Consider the following 11,803-nt stretch of genomic DNA (forward strand, 5'->3'; position numbering starts at 1 on the left):
CCAATATTTTCTGGGTTTTGGAAATTGGCTTGAAAATCCTGCACACCTCGTAGTGGCGCGCCGCGCCAGGGGCCAAACTACTGAAGCGTGTTCCTGGCGCGATAGTGGCGCATCGCTCCACCGCGGTGCCAAGCCCAGTTTTCCAGCAACTGCAACCCAGGCCTAAAAATCCCTACTGTGCTAGTTCATCTTAGGATCGTCATATCTTTTGACTCCGAACTTCAAAAATTACATTCTTGGTGGCGTTGGAAAGAAGACTCAACGACCTTTAATTTGATGGGTCGTGGGCCACCCAGATTGTCGTCTTTCAAATGATAGGGTCTTTAGAAGTCGACCCCATACAAACTCATCCTAACTTAGCCACGACGAACCTTTTTGGACTTAGCTCGCTCCACCTCTATGACCCCACATCACCTCCAACACTCTTCAATTTCTCAGATACTCATCTTAACTCAAGCACATACTTCGAAATAAATACGATTGACCCTACACGTGTACAAGGAAGGTACGAATCTTAGGGAAATATTTTGAGGGGTGTTACATTACTATTACTCACTATTTTTTCTGTTGCCTTCCACTGATTGGGGTTTCCAAATCTATTATTATACCAGATTCTATTGTTTTGTGGGGGTGCTCTATAAATTGCCTCCTTACCTTTGTGTTCTCCCTGCTTTTCTTTTTCATTGATCTTGACTTCCATAATTAACTCAACCTTCTTCAATTCTGGGTGTAAAATCTTACATTCTGCTTTACAATGCCCTTGCAATTTGCATTTCTTACAATACTTTGGTAGGTCGTCGTATTGTATCTTGACATTTTCACATCTTATTGCTCTAGTAATATCATTTTCAATTTCCATTTTAACATATGTTGGTAATTCTGAAAGAAGATCAACTTATACTTTGATCCTAGCACAACTGGGTCTAGTCTTGTTGATTGTAGCCATATCTAGATGAAGAGGCTTTCCTACTGCAGACACCAATGTAAAAAGAGATTCTTTGACAAACAGGTTGGCAAAAGGTTGGGGAAAGAGATCCAATCCATGGCTTGAATCGTCTCTTCATCTATTTAAACTTCGAGTCATAGATCAATGGTCACATTTGATATGAGAGGCCATCCTTGGCCTTGATGTAATAAGCACTTTTTGACATCGTTGTCACAAAATCTTCTTTATGATCAAATCGCATTAAAATGTGTCCGTTCCTGAAGAGGACAATTTTTCAATCACCTTTTATTCCACATTGTGAAGGTATTTGCTTCCTCAGATCTTCTAACTCAGGCCATCCGTATAAGAATTTACCAATTACAACAAATTATAAATTTTCAATGGTGTTCATCCGAGAGACTTCAGATTCCTTCCATTTAACAATAGGGACTCCATCAATTAAATTAATCTGCTTCATTGGGATTGGATCTATTATACTATTTGTAGAGCCTTCATTGAGGGTTGTTGGTTTCACAAGATCTGCATAATTAGGTAGAGGGGTAGGTATTACTTTAGGTATGACTGGTTCCAAAGTATTGAGGGGAGGGAATAGTGTAGTATTTGCGAAAGATACTGCCTGACCAGTCACCAACGGCGGTTGCCATGGCTGTTCTTCTGTACACTTCTTTTATTTGATTTTTATATCATATTATACTTTCTTTCTTTGCTATTTATATATTATTATTATTATTATTATTATTATTTTATAATAGTCCCTATGTTATAGGTCTCAACATTTTTGTATCCAAGACTAACTAAAATGTTTATTTACACAATTGCAACACCAAAAAAAATGAGAAAAATTGATCAAAAGGTTGTACGTATCTAAATTTATCAAATTCATGTGATTCTCATTTCTCAATATTTTAAGCTTTAATTATCTCGAGGGATAAACTAAGTAAAAATCAACCTTTTCAATTTAAATAAGAGAAAAATATAACTTTTTGTTAGTTCTTGTATGTGAATTTGATACTTTAATTGAGATATAAAATACCCTTTCTAATAAAACATTTCGGCTCGACCGAGAAAACCGCTGGCAACAACTGAAAGGAAGGGGTCCATTTAGCTGCTGTGTCCGCCCCTAGATGGTTTGACACGCTTAGCTTTCGATTGAAAAAGATGGGAGAGGGCAGGGAAACGAGTCGAGTCGATCAGGCTCGACGATCGGGAGAAGCAAAACAAAATTAGGATTTGGCCGAAAAAAAAGCATGATTAAAATGTTTTAAAAGAATATTTTACTTACTATATATATGTGTGTGTATTGTTTGCATGCATTTTACTGTCATCATGAAGTAATTAGTGCAATTATGTCGACTAAACATTCTAATTTTGGGTGTGTTTGGTGGGAGGAAAATCTTTTTCAAGAAAATAAGTTCGTCTCTTATAAGAATTTTAGTAGCTTATTTGGTGATCATTTGAACTTTCACTTTGTGGATGAGTGTTTAATTTCCATTTTGTAATCCTCTCCTTATCTTTGATGTAATTTTTATTTTATTTTATAAAAAAGTGCATTTTAAACTTTTTTTTTGTGTTTGAAATATAAGCAAAAAAAATATTATCCTTAAAGAAATAAACAACAACACATACCTATTATAATTCCAGACTATATACGTAGACCTTATCCCCTATTTTGTGGGATAACGAGGTTGATACCAATAAACCCTTGGCTCAAAAGAAATCTTTTTGATACAGGTTTGCAAAAATAATATGGTTGTAAGTAGGACTGTGCAAAAACCAAATCTACCAATAAATCAAATCAAAAAAAATGTTATTGATTTATTACTATTGGGTTATTGGATTAACGAATGGTTTCATAAAAAAATTTATCGGGTTATCGGTTTGATGTTGGCTTTTAATATTGGGTTATTGGGTAAACCGATAACCCATTAAAACTATAGTAATTTAATACACTATCCCTACGTAAATATTAAATATTAATATCAATACCTTATGGATTACTAGAGTTTTATCGGGTTATTGGTTTGATGTTGGCTTTTAATATTAGATTATTGGATAAGTCGATAACTCATTAAAACTATAGTAATTTACTACATTATCCCTGCGTAAATATTAAATATTAATATCAGTACCTTATGGGTTACTATTTTTGTCCTTGAATTTTTAATTCACTTGATACTTCTTTTATATTAGTTACTATTGTGTTCTATTTTATGAGCATTATGTAAAGTAATATTATTGTTCTATCTCGCCAAATTATTGGAGAAATCATATATTTGTTTTATGAGTATTTTCTTTTTGGCTAAATCAAAAATCAATAAGAAATATCTTATTAGTTTGGTTATTAGGTGTTCGACTACTGAAGCCATCCACCTTGTACAGATATTGGTGGGGAAGTATAGGTAAAGGAAGAGGAACCTTCATATGGTGTTCATTGACCTTGAAAAGGCCTATGACAAAGTCTCGAGAGATATTTTCCGAAGGTGTTTGAGGCAAATGTGTCTCGATGGTGTATATTAGGGCGATAAATGACATGTATAATGGAGCAAAGACTCTGGTTAAAATAGTGGAAGGAGACTCGGAGCACTTTCCAGTTAAGAAGGGCTACATCAGAGATTAGTTCTCAATCATTTCCTATTTGCCTTAGTGATGGATGAGTTGACACAGTCTATTTAGGAGAAGATTCCGTGGTGTATGTTATTTGTAAATGACATAGTATTGATTGATGAGACACGAGACAAAGTTAATGCTAGGTTGGAGGTTTGGAGATAGACTCTGGAGTTCAAAGGGTTCAGGTTGAATAGGACCAAAAAGAATATTTGGAATGCAAATTCAGTGATGAGTTGGATGAAGCAAATATGGAAGTGAGGCTAGCCACACAGACTATCCCCAAAAGAGAAAGTTTTAAGTATCTTGGGTCCATACTCCAAGGTAGTGGAGACATCAACGAAAAAGTCATACATCGCATTAGGGTGAAATTGATGAAATGGAGGCTTGCCTTTGGAGTTTTTTGTGATAAGAAGGTACCATCTAAATTTAAAAGTAAGTTTTATACAGTGATGATAATACCGTCCTTGTTTTATGGGGTGGAGTATTGACCAGTCAAGAACTCACATGTTTAGAAGATGGATATATCGAGAGAGGAGGATGTTGAGATGGATGTGTAAACATACTAGGAGCGTCAAGATTAGGAATGAGGTTATCCGGGAGAAGGTGAAAGTAGCCTCTGTGGCGGACCAGACGAGGGAAGCGAGGCTGAGATGATTTGGGCATGTGCAACGGAGGTGCATTGACGCCCTAGTGAGGAGGTGCGAGAGGCTGGTCATAAGGGGTAGTTTGAGGGATAGATGTAGGCCGAAGAAGTATTGGGGACAGGTGATTAGACATGACATGACACAACTTCATATTACTTAGGGCATGGCTTTAGATATGAAGGAGTGAAGGTTAGTAGAGGTGAAGTTTTTTCCTTATCGTGCTTATATTTAGGCTTGTTAGTGCCTGTCATATTATTCGTCGTACCCTTGTAGTTCTTGTCTTATGTTGTGTATTGTGTTTTCCATTACCACACTATTTTGTTATTGTTATTGTTTCTTTTTTTTTTAGACTTTACACTGTTTTTCTTACTAACGATTATACTTTCTTCAGTATTTTCTTCCTCTTTTATTTGGATTTGATGTACTTGACCCGCGGGTCTTTCGAAAATAGTCTTTCTACCTCCTCGAGGTATTGGTAAGAGCTACATACACTATATCCTCACCAGACCTCACTTAGTATGATTTTACTGGATATGCTATTGTTAAAATGAATAGAATAAACGAAAATTTTATTTTTTTGAAAAAAATCAAATCATTTTTTTATTTGTAATGAATATTTCAAAAAACAAAACAAAACAAAAGACATGGATATTGTACAAGTGCACAAAAATACAAAGCTCAATGACTCAGCAGATGATAGAAGCTCTTCAAAACTCTTCACTTCAACACATTTAACGGCCAAACCGAGAAAAGCTGTCATATAAGCAAACTGGTAGGTTTTTATTTATTTAGTCTCCACTCTTCCCATTTTACCCTTTCCCTTTTTCTCTTTTCTCATTTTTAGTCCTCCGCATAAGAAGTATCGAAAACTCGAAATCAAAACACTCATAATAAGCTGCTTTCTTCTACATAGCTTTTATCTATCTGATTTTTTTTTTGGTTATTGAATAAACCCAAGGCCTTTTTTCTCTGTTTTCGACGATCTTCTCGATGCTCTCTTCTCCTTAAAACTACTAAAATCTTCTCTTCCCATCGACTCCTCAGATCTCTTCTGGCTGAATCTGGAGCTCTCATTCTCGGTTTGTTTCTCGGATTTGATCGTTAATTTACGGTTTAATTTGATTGATTTTAGATCTAAACCTGTGATTTCATTTAATTAATTCATTAATCTTGTTTAGCGTTGTGTTCTATTTCGTAATGTTCATGCAATTTTTTTTTAATTTGCTAGCATCTATGTGAGCTTAGCATAGTCGGCTCCAGTGTAAAATTAGTCAAATTATGATGAATCTTTGTATAAATGAATATCACACTGTTCTTTTAATAGTATAGGATGAATATAGAGGATTTGTAAAGTGGATCCTTGACTAGTTTTAGGTTGAGGTATAGTTAATTGGTTGACTGATTGATTGATTGATTTTAGCTGTAGACGTGATTTTATTTAATTAATTCGCTAATATTGTTGGAGTGGTGCTCCACTTCGTAATGTTCATGCATTGAAATTTCCCTAATTGCCTTTATCACTCACGCGAGTTTAGCGTAGCTTTTCCTCCGGTGTAAAAGTAATCAAATTATCGTGCTTTCTTATATTCAATGGATATCATTCTATTATTTTAACAGTATTGGATGAAATGTGCCTGAATAGTGCAGGATGGATAGGATCCTCGACTAGTTTTAAGTTGAGGTATAGTTGATTGGTTGACTGATTGATTGGTGGTTGATTCTTGTGTTGATGTGAATTCACTTTATGTTATGGAACACTACTGGTTACCTCGAAAATGCTGATCCTTGATGTATCTGTTAGTTTGATGTTTATTGGTGTATGTTAATAGTTGTTGTATTTTTTTCCTGCAATCTCTTACTACGGGGTAACTGTTTGTGATTAATTTAATAACTGTATAGAGTTTATTGTTGAAGGGTGCATTAAAAATTAAATCTTTGATTAGACTTTGGACTATGTTGCTTAGACTCTTCAAAAATATCGACGGGTGTGTGTCAGATCCTTCGTTACCGAGATATCTTTTTTTTTTTATTGTTGCATTTTTGGAGGATCCAACACAGGTACAACAACATTTTTGGAGAATCCGAGAAACATATACTCTAGACTCTGAATATGATTCTCTTCATAGCTAGGTGGATAGGTCTAACTATGGTTAGTGAAATTTTTGTTTGCTAGTTTCGTGTATGCTTAAGAGTATCCAATTGAAATGTGGACATTGATTTGAAGCTAGTTGATTACACAAACTTGTCATTGATGGCTATAATCTTTTAGATTCTAAAATTTGTGAACTTTCTCCTCTTTAAATGAGATTGATTAGGTTGACCTATTTGCAGAAATTGGAGAATGGCTTCAACTTCACATCCTCCCGTGGCATTCAGTGGAAGTTTGGCTTCTAAAACTTCGGCTTCAGACCTTCTTCGTAGCTCAAGAAATGGTGTTTGTGGTGTGCCATTGAAAGCCTTAGGGAGAGCACGATTGGGTTCTCAAAAGAGAGATTTTACTGTCTGTGCAAAGGTTAGAAAGGTAAAGAAGCACGAGTACCCCTGGCCAGAGGATCCTGACCTTAATGTCAAGGGTGGAGTCCTCAGTCATTTATCACCTTTCAAGACATTGAAAGAAAAGCCAAAGCCGGTGACATTGGATTTTGAGAAACCTCTTATGGATTTGCAGAAAAAAATCATTGATGTAGGTTCCGTGACCTAATGTCATAATTCTTGTCTCAACATTATCTCTTATATCAAAATAGAACATTGAACATTTTGTCAATTGTTTCTGTTTCTTTAATGCAGGTTCAAAAGATGGCAAATGAAACTGGGTTGGATTTCAGTGATCAAATTATCTCACTCGAGAACAAATATCAACAGGTTTGAATGACTAAAATGGTCTTCCACTTGTTAAAGAACAAAAAATTGGTTTATGGGTGCTTGGTGTACTTCTTTAATTAAGAAAACGTTACTAGTGTTACATGTGTTCTAGGGGTTTCCACAATCTTCTTTCTAGTCTTCTTTTTCAGATTATTCTGAATTTCAGTGTTGATAGTTTGATACCATGAGAAAGTATTATAATCTCATCCTCTCATTAAGTGAATTTAGGTAGTACTTTGCTATTTTGTGAAAAATGTTAGACATGAATAGAAGTATTTTAATTAATCATTATCAAAGAAAAAGAAATAGCAAAATTTGGACAGTCCTTTTCTTTTTTCATGAGAAATTTTTGTTGCATTACTGCTAAGAGAAGTGTCTTAATCCATGTACATATTACCATTCGTGGAGAAACTAATGTTGGTCCTTTAATGAATTCCCTTCCAAGTGCATCTTCATTATTTAATGCTCTGTGAAGGATGTTTATTTTTTAAATGCATGCTGGGGGGAACTTAAGAAGACAACAAGACAATCTGGGAAGGTCTCAGGGAAATAATAAGATTCTGATCTCTAATAAAGAATTGAACTTTTTGTGATAAAACTGCCTACTGTTTGATTTTGTATTGGATGCTTGGATAAATGATATAAAATATTCCTGTTTGCGGCACTTGCCTTTTTGTTCTTTTTGATATTTGTACAAAGTTATGAATTTGAGACCGTTTTATTAGCACTAATCTCGAAGGTCAAATTATATTAGCTAACAATATTAATGTTGCTGGTAATAATGACATCCTTACTGTCCTTTTCAGGCTCTAAAAGATCTATACACGCATCTGACTCCTATACAAAGAGTGAATATTGCAAGGCATCCTAACAGGCCAACTTTCCTTGATCATGTCTTTAATATTACTGAGAAGGTCAAGTAAATTCAATGTCTTTATTTCTTACCAATAAACTTAAAAATTGCAGTCGTTTCTGTTTTCTTTTCCATAGGTAATTACCATTGGAAATTCTAACAATGTAAAATCGTAATTCCCTAACTTGCAGTTTGTGGAGCTTCATGGTGACCGAGCTGGGTATGACGATCCTGCCATTGTCACTGGCCTTGGCACAATAAATGGTAGAAGCTATATGTTCATGGGTCATCAAAAAGGACGAAACACAAAGGAGAACATACAACGTAACTTTGGGATGCCTACACCCCATGGGTATGTGTGGTTCCGTTGTGTTTGAGCTTGGAATATTTTTGTATGTAGTTTAGAACCGCCCCTTTTGTAGTATGTGAGCTTACAATAGTAAGGAAAAAAACTTGTTTAACAGTTATAGGAAGGCTCTGCGGATGATGTACTATGCTGATCATCACGGATTCCCGATTATCACTTTCATTGACACACCTGGGGCGTATGCTAACCTCAAATCAGAGGAACTAGGCCAAGTATGTACACATCTGTGCTTTAGCGTGCTTTTTCCCGGGGGAAGTCATAGCTGATAAGTGCTAACTGAATAGTTTGTATTGCTTGCATGCAGGGGGAAGCCATAGCTCATAACTTGAGGACTATGTTTGGTTTGAAAGTACCAATTATTTCTATTGTTATGGGAGAAGGAGGTTCTGGTGGAGCTCTGGCTATTGGTTGTGCTAATAAATTGTTGATGCTTGAAAATGCCGTCTTCTATGTTGCCAGGTGCCTCTAAAACTGTTGACTGTTACTATGAACAAATTAGTGGTATTTGATGTGCATACTGCTTTTAGACTAAATATGTGGTGAATGGCCATCATCCTGTCCTATATAATCATAAGCTCTCAAGAAACTATAATCATAAGCTCTCAAGAAACTATCCTATCAATTTTATAGTTTCAGCTTCTCAGCCGCCTAAGCCTTGGTGGACAGAGTTACCCAATATTTGTGCTGGTGTGAGGTAGGTGGGAAGTAGCAGGTTCCCAGTGGAATAGTCGAGGTGTGCACAAGGCGCTTAGGCACCATTGTTCTCCAAAAATATATATATAGTTTATAGTTTCAGCTTTTTCTTCAATTTTGAAGGTGGTAGCCTGGTAGGCCATGTCTACTTCTGAAACAAATTTAATACATCAACTAGTATCTATAGAACACCAGATAACCAATACTTGAAAAACACAATCTCTGTTTGGTTTGTTTGTAATGCTGAACCATTGAATCTGTATTCCTTGTGTTCTTAATTTTGGTGGACTACACAACCCTGTTTCAAATCAATAAACCGTGGAAAAAAAAACCTGGGAGGGAAATTCTCTTTCTGGCAATATGACTATGAAAAAGGCAATAAAGTTGGTGAATATTTTGATATAATCCACTCTTAATCCTTAAATCAGATTGTTTTGGTACTTTAATTTTGTTATTTTTGATTTACCTGGTCAGATCCACTTTTCTGTATACTGTTCTTGACTGTCATAGTAAATGGTGATATATGCTTACCGATTTCAAATCTCACTTGTAATTCACAGCCCAGAAGCATGTGCAGCAATTTTATGGAAGACCGCAAAAGCTTCTCCTAAGGTTGCTATAGTTTAACATTAGAAGTGTTAATCAAGAAAAGATGTGAAAATTATTGCTCAGTATGCTTCATTTCGTTTCAGGCAGCTGAGAAACTCAAGATAACTGCTCAAGAGCTGTGCAGGCTTCAAATTGCCGATGGTTCCATCCCTGTAATATTACTTCATTGCTGTATCTGTCTATTTGATCAAATTCTCATTCTTCTTCATTACTTACTTATTTTTCCAATTAATTATCAAATTTTAAAGACAGAAAAAAAAGAAGAAAATGTGATTTTCTTATCTGTGAGTTGCTTTCAATATCTGACCCTTGCAATCTCCTGGCAAAGTCATAATTGATGTTTCATAATCTCTTCTTTTTTACTTTTGAATTACCATGTTGCTTATTATCCGCCTTGCAACTATTCCTTGACAATTGATAATTTTGAACGAATATATGCCATTTTGGACAGAGAGTGATTCACTTTTATCTGTGGTAAATAATGATTTATATCGTGTTGCAGGAGCCTCTTGGTGGTGCACATGCTGATCCGTATTGGACTTCACAGCAGATAAAAATTGCAATTGAAGAATCAATGGATGTAAGTATATCAAGATCTCTAATTCCAGAAATCATACTTCAGCTAAGTTGCTAAAACACAATCCATCCTGGTAGGAACTTACGAAAATGGACACCCAAGAGTTGTTGAGGCACAGGATGCTTAAGTTCCGAAAACTTGGTGGCTTCCAGGAGGGAGTTCCCATTGATCCAAAAAGGAAGGTCAACATGAAAAAGAAAGAAGAACCTCTTCTTCCACCTGGGATTCCAGATGTGGAGTTAATGGAGGAGGTTGAAAAATTGAAGCAAGAGATCCTGAATGCAAAGGAATCGACTGGGAAGATTCCAGACTCAGGCCTGAATGAGATGATAGAAAAATTAAGAAGAGAAATTGATTTTGAATTTTCTGAGGCTGCTAAAGCTTTAGGTTTGGAAGAAAAACTTGTCATGGCACGAGAAGAATTTGCAAAAACAAGGAACTTAAATGACCAGTCAATGCATCCTGTTCTGAAGGAAAAGCTTGACCAGCTCAAGGACGAATTCAACAGAAACATTTCTGCTGCTCCAAATTATGCTAGCCTAACGAATAAGCTTGAGATGTTACAAGAAATGTCTAAAGCCCAGAAAATCTTGGAGAAAAGTAGCAAGGCAAACAAATTGAAGGAGGAGATCAATAAGAGGTTAAAAGAAGTCATGAATCGCCCTGATTTGAAGGAGAAGATGGATACATTGAAGGCTGAAATCGAGAGTACTGGAGTATCGAGTGTTATGGATCTAGACCAGGGGATAAAGGAGAAACTTGTGCAGCTGAAGGATGAAATGGACACAGAATTTGCTGGTGTTTTCGAATCTCTAGGCTTGAATGTCAACCCAGCATCACTTCCTGATGCCAAGAGAAAAATTGATGAATTTAACAATGAAATTACAACGGTTATGGAAGACCTTGTGAGCTCCACAGATTTGAAAAACAAGATTGAGTTGTTAAAGATGGAGGTAGTGAAGGCTGGAAAGACAGCAGATGCTGAGTCAAAGGCAAAAATTCAGGCCTTAGAACAGCAAATAAAGCAAAGTCTTGCAGAGGCTATGAGTTTTCCAGAATTGAAGGAGAAACACGAGAAGCTGATGGAAGAGATTAAGGAAACCGTTGAATCCCATGAAGGATCCAACGGAAGTGTGCTAGGAGATAACGGTGGTACCAAGTCAGAAGTAGAAGTTAATGTAGATGCAAACCGTAGCTTTGCCTGACGTGAGTTTGTACAATTTCTCGTCATTTCTTGGTTTGTTTCGCTATTTCTCCATGATTGGATAACTCTTAAGACTCTTTGCAGTTCAACTGCAGGTTAGCTACTAGCTTTTGCAACAGATAAATCTGTGTAACTACTCCAGCATTCAGAAGATGGAGCCTTTTTCTTTGCGGTGCACTCAATTTGCAATTCTTTTCTCAGAACTAGGCTCGGCGACAGTTTTTCTGGATTTTGTTTTGTGTTTATTTAGAATAATTAACATTTGTTTTTAAGAATTTTAAGTTAGATTGAACCGTTCCTTTAATGGACGTTGTTTAGCAGCGAAATACTGTATAAATTGTGTGTCTGAAGAAAAGGTTAGAACATGCTGCAAAGTACCTACTGGTTGAGTTCTCATAAACGTTATCTTTGATATACTATGTTTCTCTTTTGATGTCTGAA

General features: G+C 35.9%; 1 protein-coding gene across 2 annotated transcripts; it reads left to right on the top strand.

The window, feature by feature from the left end:
* Nucleotides 1–5,067: 5,067 nt before the first annotated feature.
* On the top strand, nt 5,068–11,803 carry LOC129882350 (acetyl-coenzyme A carboxylase carboxyl transferase subunit alpha, chloroplastic). Of its 2 annotated transcripts, none has more exons than XM_055956604.1 (12): nt 5,068–5,276; nt 6,529–6,880; nt 6,985–7,059; nt 7,866–7,973; nt 8,104–8,264; nt 8,377–8,491; nt 8,584–8,738; nt 9,533–9,584; nt 9,665–9,733; nt 10,084–10,161; nt 10,236–11,364; nt 11,458–11,803. In XM_055956604.1, the coding sequence occupies exons 2-11, from the start codon at nt 6,539–6,541 to the stop codon at nt 11,361–11,363; spliced, it is 2,283 nt and encodes a 760-aa protein (XP_055812579.1). In that variant the 5' UTR covers nt 5,068–5,276; nt 6,529–6,538; the 3' UTR covers nt 11,364; nt 11,458–11,803. The 2 variants fall into 2 exon arrangements, with proteins under 2 accessions (XP_055812579.1, XP_055812578.1); XM_055956603.1 differs by having other exon boundaries at nt 5,070–5,276; nt 11,447–11,803.

Source organism: Solanum dulcamara, chromosome 3 (assembly GCF_947179165.1).
Source record: "Solanum dulcamara chromosome 3, daSolDulc1.2, whole genome shotgun sequence".
Classification (NCBI taxonomy): domain Eukaryota; kingdom Viridiplantae; phylum Streptophyta; class Magnoliopsida; order Solanales; family Solanaceae; genus Solanum; species Solanum dulcamara.